Raw genomic sequence first — 18,444 nt, 5'->3', positions numbered from 1 at the left:
ACTGTTTGCTGGGCAGGAAACAGACAGATGTGGGGGTGAGAGCTTCTGCAGTTGGGGCCAAAATCACATTAACCCAATAAATTTGAGGGAAGAGACAGCATTAATTGACAAAGAGAGGGAGAGCCAGGGGATGGGGAGGAGGAATTGGAATATCAAAGGACAGGCCAAAAAACCACAAGATAATCTTTTTTGAGTTTGGCAATACTTCCTGCAACACCCCTGCTATTCCCATTCACCTTAGTCCTGATTTCCAACAAACCCTCTTTTGTCTTTTTAACTCTCACTCCGCTCTGTCCATACATCTCCTTCAAGATTGACACTACAGTTGGCTATTCCAGCCCATGTTTCTCTCCAGTAGATCATGCAGAATTATGGAGTGTTGGGATTATGCTGGAGACCTTCAGAATAATATTCCTTGTTATCAACCGGCAGATTGAAAATTAGATCCTCCAACATGCATCCACTCGTGACATCTAACCTTCCCTTTCCCAATATCCCATCTTTTAGTTCTCCTTTATTTGTAGCCAGATGAACACACATACACACAACTGCATTTACCTTTGTGTTTAAATTTCCATGAGTGCAGATGAAAGATCATCCATATTAGCTGCCAATACTTGTTTTTCTGAATTACAAAGCAGCAGTAGTCATCAGTATATACAGGTTTCAATGGGAATTTCTCATAGCTGCTCTACAAAGGAAATGTACTGTTATTGCGGAAGGGAAGAGTCTAATTATATAATTTACAGTAGATGACGAACTGGCGTGTCCCAAAAGGGAGTAGTGTATAAAAAGGGAAGTTCAGAACTGAATGCCTTCTGTTGCCTGCTCATCTAGTTGATCGCACAGCTGAGATGATATTCACATGCATTTTCTTCTCTTGGGTCTGGGCGATAGCAGCAGGTAAATTTTCTATTCTTTGGCTAAAATTGTATGTGAAACTTTGTTGACCAAACATCCTGCTAACCTGGTGATGTACAGCTCTTATAAGATCTTTGCAGAACCCCTTGCTCCTCATTTACCACCTCCTGATTAACGCCATCAATGATATAACACTTCTAGCCAGACACACAGCTGTGTTGTGCTTGGTGATGTGACCTGGAGATAAGCAGAAATGAGCTTGATAATGCTTCCTGTGCTGTCACTGCATTATTCATGTTTCTGATTTTATTTATAGTGTCTTTAGTTTGATTTAAAAGGAGTGTATCCATTAGCTCGAGGTATGTGGACATATTTATTTACAAACTACAATAAGCAAACGAGCTACCTAAACTACGACTGCTTTCAGCTTACGTTACGACAGAGATTTTGGTTATGGAGTGTAAATGGATTCCTTCTGGTCAAGATGGGGTCGTTTGTAATGACTGATATACAGGCTAATTGATCCTTGCCACACCACCCTGTGTGAAGGAAATATAGCCACATCGTATTATGGGACAACCGTCTACCTCTTCAAGAACACTATATGTAGTTTCTCATGTGGATTGTGAAGCAGCAGTGAATGTACAAAACACTCTTTTCAATGCTGTGCCTGTTGTTGCTGGCATCTTTCTTCATATGCTGGTGTATGGTACACATACTGATGTAAACTAACCAAGTAATGTTAACTTTGGCTTTGTGAGAAAAGTAGTGTTGAGTGAAAGATTAAGACTGGAAATCTCCCACTTGTCGCCTTAATGGCATTTCAGCCTGCTTCTATTCATTTAAAGAGAAGAAGGACAATAATTTTGCATGGTGAGCTCCACTCCCATGATTCTCTGGCTTAGAGAGACAGGTTTTCATGGGCATGTCCCCTTCTAACTGATAAGCTGTAGCTCACGAAAGCTCATGCTCAAATAAATTGGTTAGTCTCTAAGGTGCCACAAGTACTCCTTTTCTTTTTGCGAATACAGACTAACATGGCTGTTACTCTGAAACCTGCCACTAATACTGATTCTCAGAACATTTTATTCTACGAGCTGTCAGAAAGGGCTCTGCAGGTGGCTAGTGGTCCATGGACTGTGGTTGGAAAATAAGTTATAATTGAAGCATTCACTCTAAACTTCAGTCTGACTTGACCTAACCTTTCTGGTCTCTGATAGATGTGTATGTAGGGGATGTCAAAATGTGTGTTAAGGGCAAGGTGGGGGGCTAGGGCTTTATGAATTCCCTTCCAATTGGACAGATGTCCACAGGGTCCAGAAATCATTAATATAGTGGAGCTGTTCATTAGCTTAAGAGTAAGTGTTGTGTGAGTCAGATCGAGCAGACAAATGTCCTCATCACAAATAATGTAATTGCCCTTGTTCTTGTGATCTGAACTGGCTTTCTTGCTGGAAACTTGAGCAGACAGGCCTAGGATTGAATGGGCTAGGAGTTGCTTTATTCGTCGTGGTGAAGTTTAATGTCCCAGTCTGATTCACAGGGAATCTCTTTATGGAAGGTCTGCAGGCAAAGCATGCCAAGAATTCTCACTCAGAAGTTGCAGAGGGGTGTTGCCTTGGTAAATAATGGAATTTCTGTTTAGTATGTGCCATGGTGGATGAAAGGGAATCTCAAAATTATGTGTCCTGTCTGCCCACAGGCTCACTGCAGGTCGTTCATAGGAAGGTCCAATCGTCCAAGATTGGAGAAAATGTTACTTTCCAATGCCAGCTTGTCATGGATCATGAAGTGCTGCAAGTCACCTGGCAGAAGGAGAGTGGAGAGGGCAAAGGCAACATAGCAACCTACAGCAGGATTAACGGACACAGAATCCTGGGTAACTATAGCAGCCGTGTGAACTTCACCCAGAGTGAGCTGACAGTCTCTGCCATTACTGTTCATGCAGTCACCCTGCAGGACGAAGGCTGTTACAAATGTATCTTCAACACATTTCCCATGGGATCCGTCACTGGCAGGACATGCCTCAACGTTTATGGTAAGACCTCATCATCACAAAGGGGGGCTTTGACCTTTCAGAAACTCCAGCCTTTCCCTAGTTTGTGATTGTCTTTAGTGGCAGCGCTGGTTAATCTCTCTCTTTCTCAGTGGGAAGGCGACCTAATTTTCCCTTCCTCATTGGTTTTTTACCTCTGATAGGGAAGCAGTGGTGAGCAGAGTTGTGTGAATAATGGATGGTAATTAAAAAAAAAAAAAAACCTAAACCAAAACAGTTTGGGTCAAACCAAAAATAATCTAAAAAAATTTTTTTTGGGGGGGAAATTGTAAAGTAAAAACAATAATTCATTTGGGGGTCAAACAAAAGGTTTAGTTTTGACAAAATGTAAATGTTTTGTTTAGATTTTGACCATTTTAAAATGTTTTTGATTGCTTTTATTGAAACAAAAGGAAATTTTGACACAGTCTTTTTGAACTGAAAAACCAAAATATTTTGTTTAGAAAGTCAAAACAAAATATTCAGATGTTTAAAGGTGGTTTTTTTTTTCTTCCTGAAACACTTCTGGAAAACTGAAGGAACAAAAAGTGTGGAGGAGTCGAAGGGGCTAGGAAGAAAGGCTTTGTCTTTCCGGTGGGAAGGAGACAAGTGGACCCATGACTAATTCCTAAACCTAAAGAGACAAATTATGGGAAGAAGTCAATTTAACGTTTTAGGTAGTGGGGAGGGAAATGTGCTTTTAAAAAATACTGGGTTGTTTGCTACAGGATAGCATTAAGAATTGTGTACAAATATCTTTTCTGTTTATCCTGTAAACTCAAGAATGGAGGCCCTGCACATCCAAGTCCTTTCTCTTACCATTGAAACCAGGGAGATTTTCTCCAAAGTCTACAGAGCACTCAGCCCTATATTCTGCGTTGCTCTGATCTGCCCAATAGCAAACTTCTCCTTTTGAAAAGTACTTACTTTCTGCGAATGCACGTGCTCTCAGGAACATTTGTTTCTGTGGTTTAGGTCGTAATGTATACAGTCTAACCTCACCGTTGTTCACTTCTCTAATTGACAAACGTTAGTGTTTGGAGTTTCTGAGAGTTTTCTGGTGGTTTTGTTCTACTTTTGAAAAAAAAACAACTGGCTGAATGTTGTTGTTTGGTCTCATATGAGCAAGATGTCTTTGTTTTTAACATTATACTACTACTTTTACATAAAGGGTGAAGTGCTGTTATAAATAAATTAAACAATACTGGTTAAAATGGATGATGGTGGGTCTTGCCATATGGAATGAGACGAATAGCCCTTCCATGGTAGCTGGTAGCAGATGCTTCAGAAGAAGGTATAAAATCCATATATGCAACAATTACATCATAATATGCATTTGGGCTAGGAGAAACCTCCCCACAAGCAGTTAGTGGCTGGTTGTGAAGCACGAGAGTTGATATCCCTTTAAAATCTTAATTTTATTATTATGTAACTGAGGAAACTTTTATATCTGCAAGTAACCAGAGAACTCTTAATTATGTTGGTGACAAATGTTAATTATAGTTTGGGGATAATCACAAGTCTCATTCTTACTGGAATCCCACGTTTCCTTTTCTCCACACTAATTAAAAGCTAAGGTTTTTGTATGGAGAACTTAGTCAGAGGATACATTCCAGCAAATGTGTGAGACACACAGTCTGAGGGCCAGAGGTCGCACTCAAGTACAGGAAAGGTGAATTCTGCTCCCATGTAAATGTTGGCTCTAATGATGGAAATATAATGGGTGGAACTGCTGAATCAGATCCCAGGTGCATTAACTTGGCTCTTTGTTCTCAAGTGAACAGATTGAATTCTATAAAGTTTACTGCATGTGGGTCTTCCAGATGAAACTGTAAAAGCCCAGGTCCTGGCTGATCTATGTGGGTGTTAAGATCCCAAAGCATTCTTGATAAGAGCAGGGATTTGTCCTGATACCGGTGGCCAAAATTCTTTCTCTCCTCACACTCCTGTATGTAAACCTTATGGTTACCATCATCTGCTACAGAGAGAGCTGCATTTCTGAGGAGCTTTTTGTACCAAATAGAGTTTATAAAGTACTTCAGGATCCTGTAGGGTGAGATAACATCTAATTAAAAAAATAGCAGTAGGGACTGTGTTATCCTGGTTGGTGGGACTTCACCCTCACAGAGTAAATATTGTTCTACATCACTCACTTGCGCACCCTGTGAAGGAAGAGAGGTCTGAGGCTAAACCAGCAGGTGACTGTATTTAAAAAGATGTTGGAAAAGACTCTAGTTATGTTCATAGGGCCACTGACCTAGGGCTGGCAAATAGTGGCTATTGTCCAGGCAGTTTACAAGAACACTTAATAATTCCAGACAGGAACAGGCCAGGGAATGGTTTGTTTTAAATGTTTAAACTTTCTAGGTGCTCAAATAAGACTGTATGACATCTCCTTATCAGGGATGTTAGTTATTGATGGATCACACACACAAGGATCTCATCACTGTTTAATACACAAGGCAAACATACCTTTTCTGAAATATAAAATAAGATTTAGCACTTGGATGGATTCCAGATCATATCTAAGATCCTTTCCCTTTGTTTCGCATCCAGTGCTATCCTCAAAAAAATATTTTGCACTCTCTGTCCAAATAGATTACAAATCTTTTAGTCTGCACTGGGTGTCCCCAGCACAGGCACCTCATTTTGCACAATTCATGTGTCCCTGTCTCAAAGCTACTTAAAGCCCTGATTTATGTATTTATTCTCGTTGCTATTAATGGGAGTTAACATATTTAAAAAGGATGGGGGGAGTATTCCTACTCTCTAGGGACATGATATGAGAATGGACCCAAAGCCTTTCTGAAACCCACAGTCACTCTCACAGCAAGGTGCAAATCAATTTATGGAGATCCCAGTTTACTTGCCCTGGAGGGGTTGGTGGGGATTACAAGGGAGTTTACCTTCTAGTGATTGCCAGGTAGTTGTGACCTCTATATTTCATATGTGCGTTATTTCCTGTGTTGCCACCGTAACTTCTTTCTACCTGTTTAAGGGAAGTGAAGTCAAATCAGGTGGTGTATATCATACGTGCAGGAAGCATAGATATGGGGGAATGGATAGGTTTTCAGGTGGGAATTTCAAAGCTGCCTTGCTAGAACAGGAGAGAGAAACCTTGTGAAAATGATAGTGTGTAGGAGACACTCCCTGAGTTTAAAAAAACCTCCAAGCATCCCCTCCAACATGTTTTTTATTACATGATATCCTTCAGAATTTAAGATCTACAAAATATTACGAAAGAAGAATAAATAGAAGTTGCCGAAGTTTAAATCTGAGGGAGAGAAACAATTGTTAACTAGTTTCAGAGTAACAGCCGTGTTAGTCTGTATTCGCAAAAAGAAAAGGAGTACTTGTGGCACCTTAGAGACTAACCAATTTATTTGAGCTCAAATAAATAAATAAATGCTCAAATAAATTGGTTAGTCTCTAAGGTGCCACAAGTACTCCTTTTCTTTTTGCGAATTGTTAACTAGTGGCTAGTTTAGGGAGAATCAAGATTGGCCAGTTTACAGAATCCTTTAGGAATTTGTTCATGTGTATCTAGATATGTTATAAATAACTTACACATAGATGGCACCAGCCCTCTGAAGATCTCAAAGCATGATGGATAAGTACTATCCCTATTTCATAGATGGAGCAAGTGAGGTGCAAAGAAACTAGTTACTTGCCAAAGGCCATGCAGTGAGTCAATTCCTGTCTACATCAACTGATACAATTGTAAGCCCTAAAATAAGACCCAGTCCTGCTCTCATTTGAAGTCAGTTGCAAAACTTCCACTGATTTCAGTGGGATCAGGTTCAGGCCCTTAGAGTAGATTATATTCTTTATATCTGAGTGTCCTTTGTATTATTTAATAACAGACAATAAAATTAAATACAACCAAAGTTGTCAAATGTTAGTAAAGATGAATGAAACATTTTTCATCCTCTGTATATTGAAGTTGGAGAGCTAATTAGGCAGAGAATTGGTGAGATCTGCTGTATATGTCTTCTGTGGTGATCACCCTTTGTTCTAATATGGGTAGGCAGAGGACAGTCTAGTCAGAACTGGAAGGAAATGAGATTTGGGACAATAGTTCTATTTCTGCAACGTTCCACTGGGAGGGCTTTAGTGGAGCATTTACTGCCATTTCCTCGTATGTCTATACAGGAAAAAAGTACCTATGGCGGCGAGTCTCCGAGCCCGGATCTACAGACGCAAGCACCCACTATGGCACTAAAACGAGCCATGTAGACTTACCTTCCCCTTCCTGCGGCAGCAGAGCTTGAGCTCTAGCCTGAGCTGTAATGTCTAGGCAGCTATTTGTGCACCGTAGCGCGAGTCTGAGTCCACAGCCTGAGGCTCTGAAACTTGCTGCTACCTTAGTCTGCCCCTGTGTAGATGTATGTGACTTTAGGCAAGCTCCGATACCTCTGTGCCTCAGTGACTGCTCTGTGACTTGGTAAAATGATTTGAAATGGGAGGTGTCATATAAGTGCTGTGTATTATTAAACATTCTTGTAAATGATTCTTTGCTGATGATCCCCTAAAGCCCTCCCAGTGGAACATTGCAGGAAACATTGGCCCGTGTGATCTGTGTAGGTTTTGCTTCGCTGTTTCTGGATGTCACAATCCAGTTTTGAAGCCAATGCAGTGGGCGGAGGTAGTCAAAAGCTGTTATTTTTACGTACCCAGTGAAAAAAAGAAGAAGTTCAAAGTGTTATTTGTGAACTGAAACAGAATGCTCTTTGTGAGACTGAGCCCTTCGATTTCCAGACTTACATGGGAGACTTTGAGAAGTTCCAGCTGAAATCCCCATTGGCTCTGACACTGCAGTTTTAAGAAAAACGCTATTGTAATTTATCAGCACTATCAGTTGGGTAATGTGACAGTCCCTCTCTTGATCAGTGATGCGGGGAAGTGAGAAGCTGATGGTGAAGTCTCATGAGCAAGCACAACCACTGTAAACAAATTAAGTACAACTTAAAAAAACTGCTCATGCCATAGAATCTAATGTACGTGAAATTCATTGTAGGGAGAGAGACATAAGATAAAAAATAAGATCAGCTTAGTGTTCCTGTCAAGGTTCCTTCCCCACTCTGAACGCTAGGGTACAGATGTGGGGACCTGCATGAAAAACCTCCTAAGCTTCTCTTTACCAGCTTAGGTCAAAACTTCCCCAAGGTACAAAATATTCCACCCTTTGTCCTTGGATTGGCCGCTACCACCACCAAACTAATACTGGTTACTGGGGAAGAGCTGTTTGGACACGTCTTTCCCCCCAAAATACTTCCCAAAACCTTGCACCCCACTTTCTGGACAAGGTTTGGTAAAAAGCCTCACCAATTTGCCTAGGTGACTACAGACCCAGACCCTTGGATCTTAAGAACAATGAACAATCCTTCCAACACTTGCACCCCCCCTTTCCAGGGAAATGTTAGATAAAAAGCCTCACCAATTTGCATAGGTGACCACAGACCCAAACCCTTGGCTCTGAGAACAATGAAAAAGCATTCAGTTTTCTTACAAGAAGACTTTTAATAGAAATAGAAGTAAATAGAAATAAAGAAATCCCCCCTGTAAAATCAGGATGGTAGATACCTTACAGGGTAATTAGATTCAAAACATAGAGAACCCCTCTAGGCAAAACCTTAAGTTACAAAAAAGATATACAGACAGAAATAGTTATTCTATTCAGCACAAATCTTTTCTCAGCCATTTAAAGAAATCATAATCTAACACATACCTAGCTAGATTACTTACTAAAAGTTCTAAAACTCCATTCCTGGTCTATCCCCGGCAGAAACCAGCATATAGACAGACACACAGACCCTTTGTTTCTATCCCTCCTCCCAGCTTTTGAAAGTATCTTGTCTCCTCATTGGTCATTTTGGTCAGTGAGGTTACCTTTAGCTTCTTAACCCTTTACAGGTGAGAGGATTTTTTTCTCTGGCCAGGAGGAATTTTAAAGGGGTTTACCCTTCCCTTTATATTTATGACAGTTCCCCTCTAGAATGTCTCTGTCTCCAACTCTGAGTACGGAGTGGCTGTAGCCTCTCCATTATTAAGGTTGCCACATGATGTCCTACTTTTGCCCTCCTACCACTATGGCTTGGAAAATTCATCCAGTCTTGTCAGGTGCATATTGAATGGTACAGCTATCTGCAGGAGCCAATATAAACTTGGCTGATCCCACACTTTCCTTTAAGTTAGTTTCTCGTCTGTTCCATGAATATGAATTTTTAAGAATACTATCGTCATTTACCTGTGCAAGAGGAAGCAATGATTTATAAAACACTCATAAACCTGGGAATTTCCAAAAATAAAAATGTTTGTTTAAAAATTGGTACAGTTGCTAATGATGGCAATGAAGTTATCGATCACATCACTCACAAGCCCAGCACTTCAAAGTTAGGTAATGAATAGTTCATCACAGCATAAAAATTGCATTGCCCACATAATATACTCATTCATCACAGCAGAACTCTTAGCTCTGACTCAAATTAAATCAGAGCTGCTGTGGCTGCAATTACATAATACTCTGGTCAAGATTTTCAAAAATGGGTGGCTACGTTTGGGCTCCTAATCCCATATTTAGGCTCTAATCCTACACAGATGCATCACTTAGATGAAAGAACAGGAACATTTTCCACTGTGGAACATTCGTGAACATTTTCCACTGAATGCATCCGATGAAGTGAGCCGTAGCTCACGAAAGCTTATGCTCAAATAAATTGGTTAGTCTCTAAGGTGCCACAAGTCCTCCTGTTCTTTTTGCGGATACAGACTAACATGGCTGTTACTCTGAAACCTGTCACTTAGATGCGTGGTCGCACCGAACGTCATGCAACTATTCACATGTGTGAAGTTACGTGCCCACATAAATCTTGGCAGGATGGGGGAATCTGAATAAGTGAATTGGTTTTCACAAGTGCTGAGCACCCATCAGCTCCTGTTGCAGTTAATGGGAGCTGCTGGATGCTCACTCGGCACTTGTGAAAACCAAGCCTCTGGTTTCTAAAGCCATATTTTGCCACCTAACTTCAGGAACCCATTTTTGTAAATCTTGTCCTTGACAATGATAATAATCTCTAAATATAAACACACCCTAAATGTCATGTAAAAGAAACAAAAAAAATGTGCACATTATTGACAGACACTGATCAGCTGCAGTTACATGACCACAGAAATATGCAGTAAATGTTATCATACATTGATTGGAAGTTGTCTGTGTGGGGAAGCTTGCACTACTTTTGTATAAACAGAGGACTTCAGTTGCAGGGCTGAGAGCCCCAGAATCTTTCATCTAGCAGTAATTCCCCTTAAAAAATTAAACAGAAAAGAAACAGAAATCTGGCTGAGTGGAGACGATCACCAATTTTAGAGCTACATTTGATTTTTTACTTCCCATGTACACCACCTGCTGCTTTTTACTGACTCTTTAGCACTATTGTTGAAATCTGATAATGATGTTATTGAGTCTTGGTCTGTGACACCCACGTTTCTATTCTCCCCGCCTCTGATTTGGCTGCTTTCTTCTTTGAGGAATGTGGGAATTTGGCTAATATTTTTATTATTCCGATGCATACTTCAGTTTCCCTCTGAAGTTTGAATTGCTATGGACCGAGCACAAAGAGTTTAAAAAGCTGCTTTTGAGGCAGAGCAGAAGATATGAGGTGCTGGGTCACCTAACTGTCTGGGGAGGTCTGAATGGGTCATTTAAGGACAGGCTGAAACCGGCCAAGATGGCTTCTACAGCAGCTTGGCTGGTTAGAGCCCTGACACTGGCCAGTCTGAACTCTGTCTTGGCCTTTGCATCTCTATACTAACCTAAGGACCTGGTAACACTGTGTTAGTTGGCTAACAAACCCTACTCTGTTTTGGAAAGGCTGCCTGAGATCACTGCAAATACTAGCTGAGGTGCATTGATCCCAGAATAGGACAAAAAGACTCCTCTTCAGAGACCATCTCAATTGGACTTGCGGGGCAGAGCTCAGGGTGTGAAACAGGTGTGCTGGAGCCCAGAGGCTCAGGCTATGTCTAAACTAGAAATGACACAGTGGCACAGCTGGAGCAATGCAGCTATAGAGCTGTAGTGTACACACAATACAGCAACGAAAAGGATTCTTCATTCCCTGTAGTAAATCCACCTCTCTAAAAGGTGGTAACTAGGTTGACCTAGTGCTGTCTACACTGGGGCTTAAGTCAGTTTAACTATGTCTCTCAGCGGTATGAATTTTTCACACACTGGAGCAATGGATTTTGACTGACCTAACTTTCCTTGTGTGGACCAACCCTCAGTCTTGGAGCCGTTGAGGTTGTGTGGGATACCCTTAAGGAAGAGTGAAATCCCCCTGGGAGTCTGGTGCACTGAAGGGGTTCCTCTAAGGGATTGTTTAAAAGCTATGGCCTAGTGCAGACCCTGTGCCTCCATGACTTCTTCATTTTGGCATTGTTGTCTGACATTTTGAAAGTCCATGTATCACAAGCTGGACCCTGTCAGGTTGAGACGATAGACAGCACTGAGCAGTAAAACCGAATGCCGTCCTTGTTCTCTTCAATCAACAGTAGACACAGGCACCAAGTTCCTCTTTGCCCAAGCATGCTCGCTAAGTTACCATAGTGACAGAGCTGCAAGTGTTAATAACGGGTTTTCCTTCTTGTGCTTAACAGCAATATCAGAGCCCATACTGGAGGCCAAGCTCGTGTCCAGTGCAGACAATGGTGAGGAGGAGGTGCTGGAAATAAGCTGCTCAGTAACAGGGAAACCAGCTCCAGTGATCAGCTGGAACCTGTCCCATCACCTTCAGCAGGAGCCAGGACAGTATCTCATCAATCACTCAGACCAGACTGTGACTGTTATCAGCAATTTCACACATGTCCCCTCCAGGATTCACTGGGAGAACCCAGCTGGCTGTGTGATCCAACATCCGCTCTTAAACGTGACGCTGACTCTGTCCAAGGATGGGCAGGTCCAGGGTGAGTGTGAGCTTGGTGTGGGGAAGAGGAAAAAGGAAGCTGTGTTCTCTGATACAGGAGGGAGAAGAGAAAGAGGCAGTTCAAAGGAGGGGAGGCTGGGGCAGAAGAAAGGGAGGTGCTCCCAGAAAAGCTGGAAGAGAATGATGGAACTCTTGGCACAGGAGGGAGAGAGGACAAGGACCTTTGGGGCACCTGAGAGAAGTGGGGAGGTGGGTCTGGTACACATGGGAGAGAGAGAAGAGTGACTGGTGGTGACACTCACCTAACACCAGGCCACAGAAATAAAATGGCCCCCACAAAAACCTTGGGCACAAACTGTTGTGTATATAAACAGTGCATGAGGCCCTGGTGAAAGGAATTTTGTTTGGAAGTGCCCCTCATATATGCCACTGCATGTTTGCCCCTCTCCCTTCTCTGTCAGACCCCTGTACCCATAGCCTTCCCTTTTTCTTCTTTCCTTTGGAGAATGGTGAAGGAGTGTCTGACAGATAGTTATTCAGTGGCAGACCATGTTAAAGGCTTACTGATTTCCCTACAGGCCAATCAGCAACAGTCGATGCTGTAACAATCTACGTATTGGTTGCTTTGATTCCCTTGGGGCTCTTGTGCATCTGCTTCTGCATCTTGTCCATCCGCTGGAAGCGACAACACCAAATGGATAGAAACAAAGCTGATCTCTGTTGGGTGAGTCTTCCCAAAATACCTCTTCAGGGGCTAGTCTGTGCTAGTAAATAAACTCATGGCTGCTACACTGAACCTAGACTTTAAACATTGGGTTTGTCAATACTTGTCAAACTTGCCTCTGAGTGTTTTGTGATTCCTGTGTAATCTTGTTTGAGAATATGACAATGCTGCTGTAACACAGTCAAACTCAGGCTCCAGTCTTCGAAGTCACAGGGTTCTTCTGGTCCTGATAGTACAGGCGCCTGTAATACAGAGCAAAGAGAGACTCAGGGGTCTGTGTGGAACAGGGCTCAAACTAAAATGGCTCAAAACCAGTTTAACATGTGTGACAAAGCTCTGTCCTTGCCTCCGTGGGTCCCGCATTTCCTGGAGGATTTCGCTAGCCTCATAGTCTCACTGTGACCCTCCACGTAACCCTTCTTTCTCTAGAGACAAGGGTCACAGTCTACTGAGCCATTTTCATCATAAGCCAGCGAGGGAGGTGAGGAGAAGTTATCCTTCCTTGCACAGTCTCTGTTGTCTCCCAGTCTCAGTGATTAATCAGGGGGCAAAGGTGGGGAGGGGGGGAGCCCAGGCCCACCCTCTACTCTGGCCTCCAGCCCAGGGACCCTAATAGTATCAGCTATGGTAGCTGACCTTTTAGAAACATGACATGTACAATTCCCTGAGCTACTTCCCCCACAGCAGCCCTCAATTCCTCAAGATCCACTTCACCCTTACCTCAGGGCCTCCTTCCTTGTGCCTGATATGGTGTGTACTACTCAGCCTCTCCAACAGCTCAACTTCCTCTCACAGCTCCTGACAGGCACACCCACCTGACTGACTGGGAGGCTTTTAACTAGTTTCAGCCAGCCCCTGATTGGCTTCAGGTGTCCCAATCAACCTAGCATTCTCCCTGCCTTCTGGAAAGTTCTTAATTGGCACCAGGTGTCTTAATTGACCTAGAGCAGCTGCCATTTCACTTATCCTGGTACCAAGGATTGGTTTAGCCTGGAGCTAATATATCTGTCTCCCACTACTTTTCTATAGCCATCTGGCCTTGCCCCATCACACATGGCTGAACAATTTGATTAAATAGCCTAATAACACTAAGCCACTTGGCTTAAGCCTTTTGCTCCTTTACAGTGCTCTGTGCCCATGGCTTGGCCTAACATAGAGTAAAACAACAAACTGAAACTACGGTTTTGTAGCCACATATTCCTAATACTTTGAACCATTTTAAATTGAGGCAATAAATGTTTTAGAACTCTTGAAACCATAAACTTATAGCACACACCTGTAATGCAGAGCAGAAGGTGACTCAGAGATCTGTAGGAAATAGGGCTCAGATTAAAATAGCTGCCCCTGTACCTGAGCCAGGATAGGGAGTATCTAGAAATTACCCCATCTATTTGTGTGTGTATGTGGCAGAGGGGGGTGCGGGGAGGGAGGTCCCAAAAATCAATCACTGTGTAAATTTCACTATCAATGGAAAATCATAGCACTCCCTTTTGTGCATGCCTTACACTGCTACTTAGTTCTTGCCTATGACCTTTCATTTTTATATCTAAGCATTTTGAAAAGGATGGTGAATATCATTAACTCCATTTTCAGGTAGGGAAATTGAGGCACAGAAAAAGTGAAGTGACTTTCTAGAGATCATCCAGATCTGACTCCGTCCGTATTCACCGGTCTATGATGCCTATCTTGTTGGAAGCAAGCCTCAGTTGTGTTTTGAGAAACCAAAATGGAAATGGTTTAGTCTGATCTACAGTATGGTCCTTAAACAGTTTTCAGTACAAAATCAGGGGAACCACTGCTGGAAAATACTTTCAGCAACAGCTCAACATTGTAGAGAAAGCAGCACTGTGCAGAGAGGCTAAGATTAAAGATCGCTTTTGGAGGCTGTACTGCTCTAATCACTAGAGTCCCATTGGTGGGACCATGTGGGAGAAACTTGTCCTCCATCTCTGGTACAGGCAGAAGCAGTCCATCAGCAGACAAGGCAGTCAGCCTTGCGCCTTACTCCAGCACCAAAATCATTCACATTTTATTAAAAAGCAATGTTTTTCTCTTCTGCCAGGTTCTTCCCATATGCACCAAGGACATGAGGCATGGACAGCACACTAAAAATGATAAACAAGGCCCTGACAAGCTTCCTCCCTTTAGAGAACTCTTGGACAGATGAATGCATGGTGTTGGGAGAATTTTGCCTTACCGTGGTGAAATGAAAACATTGCTGGGTTTGGATGTGTGAAACTGATGTCTAGCTGTATTTGTAACATCTCAGACTTCCACATGAATCACATTACGTGCAACTTGCCATGTTTTATAAAAAAAAAAAATCCCACAAATTTTTTTTTATTTCTATTTATGTTTGAATAAATGAGCCAATAAGCATAGTTGTATATATAATGCAGTAGGTATTTATCAGAGACTGTTAAATTATAGTTTTGCAGATCTGCACAATAAAACACAAGTTTTGTATTTTCTAACATCTTTGTATTATGCGTATTGTTTGTTGTTGCTTCTAATGCCACGAACCCAAAGGCTGTTTCTTCGAGGCCTGGGGGGCTGTGCTGTATTTTATGATGCTGGGAGTTTTGAACTATCTGAAAGAGGGAATAGATAAAGCAAGAATTAACTTTGTGGTGGGTACTCCTCTGAGAGTTGCTGCGAATACAGTGATAGAGAAATAACAATGAGAGGAGCCAGCAAAGCAGCAGCCACTAGTGACCCCTATAATAAGCTTCTGTAAGACATGGGGACTTGAACCTCAAAGTTCTTAGAGATAAACCCAAAGGCTGCAGCAGGGCCAGTAGCTACCCTGAGGGACTGGAGCCAGGAGCAGGCCTTAAGCCACAAACCATCAGTAACGGGAAATCTGTTAACTGGCACTAACAGGATCTTGGGGCTTTTCCCAGAAAGAGAAAATGTCAGAGGAAGGGGAACCTTTTGTTCTCTTCTCCTCATCCCTTCTCCATTCCCCGCAACTAACTTCCCTTCTTTCCGCAGTGTCCTGCTCTGACCACAATTGGTTTCTCCACGTGCCCTGACTCTGTTGCATCATAGTTGCAGGAAGGAGTTTGGAGGAGAGCATTGGGGGTAGGCGATAAAGGGATACTTAGCCCAGCAGGGAGAAGAGGCCATGCACCAGATGTTCATTATGGGGGCAGGACAAAGGAGGGGGAGACACTGGAGAGTGGAGAAGGAACAAAGCTATGGCTGGGCCTTGAAGCAAGGGAACATGGGGAAAAGAAAGGGCTGGTGCTTGAAGCTAGCCAGCATGTCAGCAGAATGAGTCTGGACAGAGGAGGGAAGTTAGGACAGGAGAGGATGTAGAAAGAGCACTCTCTGCAGCAGCTGTAGGGGCTGTGTGTGGTGGAGGGGGGTTATGAATAGGGGGAAGGAAAGAAAGGGGGAGCTCAGGAGGCAGAGGCTGAAGGGTGTCTGTCGTGGCGGTTGTGGGTAGCAGAAGGGAAAAGCTTAGAGAGCAGCTGGGTGTGGAGGAGGGGCTCAGACCCCCTTCTGGGCATGGAGGGTTCTGAACAAGGAGAGAGGGGAGTAAGGTCAGTAGGACGCAGCAGGTTTCTGGGAGTCCTATGGAAAGGGGGACATGGAAAAGCTGGGGCTGAGAGGGTGCTTGTGGTGGGGGGAAGATTGCTAGGTTGTGGGGGGGGTCTGAGGGGGTTGGGGAGGGAGGTTGGAGCTCCAGGAACTTCATGAACACTGAGCACATCTTCTGAGCAAGAGAGGAGAAAGCTGACAGTTGGGTCTATGGAGCAAGTGTTTCTACAGCTGCCAGAGTGGTGTCTGAAGTTGTGCAGAGGATCATGGGAGGCTGGGATGGGAGGTGTCCAAGAGGCAATTTCTCCATTAAGAGGGGGATCCACGCTATAAACAAGGTTGAGACCCCCTAGAGTAGCACATTTGATGGCACTTTGTCTAACCTAATGCAATCTTTTGTTTACAATCTTGTGACACTCTTTGGGAGATGATGTGCAGGGCTGATGGTTGGAAGAGAAGGCTCTGGATAAGCCCATGGAACTGGGTTTGGATGGGTTGTTGGATGGGTGGGAGGGGTTAAGTGCCATGCTGTATGGACTGTCAATTTGCTCTGGTAAAAAACAATAACCAGTTCATTTAATTAATGATTTTGGGCCATATTCCTCTCCATCCTTAATGATGCACGGTGTTCTGGTAAACCCTAAAATTACAACTGTTGCAAAGCAGAATTTAAGTGGGGGAAAGCAGAGTAAGGGGACAGATAGAGTACATGGGTGGGTGAATACATGGTACAGGCAGCATTTTGAAAAAGGTAGGTTTTTAAAAAACAAAACCCTCAAACAAAATGTTTTGTTCAACCCAAAAGAATTTCCCCCCTTTTTTGGCTAGAAAATAGGGGTGTTTGTTTTTTGGGGGGTTTTTTTCTCATTTTTGGGTGGACCCGAAATGTTCTTTTAAATTTTTGTTTAGCTGCCGAACTGAAAAATTGGTTCTGCGCATCGTTCTAAAGTCAACTCGCACAACAAGAAGTCGCTTCAGATTGGTAATTAGTGAATCATTTGTAAAAGACACCAAATCCTATGTCAGGTTTCAGAGTAGCAGCCGTGTTAGTCTGTATTCACAAAAAGAAAAGGAGGACTTGTGGCGCCTTAGAGACTAACAAATTTATTTGAGCGTCGCCTACTGAAAATGCACATCCAGAGGGGGAAAAAAAATAGTAAGAAAGAATAAGCCACCAAGATGTTGGTGTGGGGACTGAAACTGGGCTCTGTGGGCTCTGGAATCTCCCCTTGCTTTGGGCGCCAGGTGAGTGCAATCTTTGTTTCGTCTCACTTTTGTTTCTCAGATACATGTTCCGAATGATTCAGTCCACACTAGAGCTGCAAACAAACAATATGAAATGAAAGTGTGAGGAGGAAAGAATGAATAAATATAGTGTTATCATACAAGCCTTTATTAGTACCATTATGGTTAGTAATAGCGCAGCTTGGCGGTGGCTGGGGAAAGGAAACCAAAAAGATGCAGCTGGAAAACGCTCGCAATTGGGGAATTTTTCATTTTTCACCAGTCATAATTCTAAAGAATTTGAGAAAAAGAAAACTAATTTATCCAAAACTTCCCAGCACTTACAGCTCAGATTCTCTGCGGAGTTGAGCTAATAAGACAAAAAATTAAAGTTCTGGTGGGCAGAAAAAGTTGGATGCGCTGGAGAGGACAGAGTCCAAATTCTGAAGTCCCTGCTCTCCATTGGAGCTCTGCTTGATTAAGGACTGAGAAATTAACTGTGCAGTCCATTAGCGAGCCAGGACTGGTTTCTTTGATTCATAATTTAGTATTTTTAATTAAACAAGCTTCTATAAAAGTTAAGATGAATGGAAATATTTCCCCTTTTTAATCTTTTGCAGAAATAGAGAAGGTTTGGACTTGGGCAGGTGGCAGAGGAGACAAATAAGACAAGTCAATAGATAAAATATTTAATGGTACAAAAGGGAAATCAGGTGATCCTATCAAATGGTACAGAGAGGGTAAAGCCAGTGTTCCAGCTTACCCCTCTCATAATACAAGAGCAAGAGGCCATAGAACAAAATTGAAAGGCAGCTAATTTAAAACTGATAAAAGAAACCACGCACAACCTGCTGGTAGAATTTTACTGGCATGAGATTTCAGGGAGGCCAAGACTTTGGCAGAATTTAAAGGATAGTGTGATGGGGGGGGGGGGAAACGACAAGCAATATTCATCAAAAAAATATGTATTTCTGCTCCGGCCCCCAGCCCTGGCCACTGCTCTGACGTGCCCCTCCAAAAGTGGTGAAATTCAAATTCCTGCTCACAGCCCTGAAATGGATACAAGCCTTTCTGTGTCGGGATACAAGCCAATATCTAATGGAGGATGTAAGGAAGACACTTCCATTATAGGC

At 42.8% G+C, this 18,444-nt stretch overlaps 1 protein-coding gene across 1 annotated transcript; it reads left to right on the top strand.

Annotated features, from left to right (window-relative positions):
• The first annotated feature begins 808 nt into the window (after positions 1–808).
• LOC125645191 (OX-2 membrane glycoprotein) lies at positions 809–14,994 on the top strand. Its single transcript, XM_048870407.2, has 5 exons — positions 809–903; positions 2,564–2,899; positions 11,552–11,857; positions 12,396–12,541; positions 14,604–14,994. The coding sequence occupies exons 1-5, from the start codon at positions 855–857 to the stop codon at positions 14,706–14,708; spliced, it is 942 nt and encodes a 313-aa protein (XP_048726364.2). The 5' UTR covers positions 809–854; the 3' UTR covers positions 14,709–14,994.
• Positions 14,995–18,444: the final 3,450 nt, after the last annotated feature.

The sequence above is a fragment of the Caretta caretta genome, chromosome 1, assembly GCF_965140235.1.
Source record: "Caretta caretta isolate rCarCar2 chromosome 1, rCarCar1.hap1, whole genome shotgun sequence".
Taxonomy (NCBI): domain Eukaryota; kingdom Metazoa; phylum Chordata; order Testudines; family Cheloniidae; genus Caretta; species Caretta caretta.
This window is presented reverse-complemented; position numbering and strand designations above follow the sequence as displayed.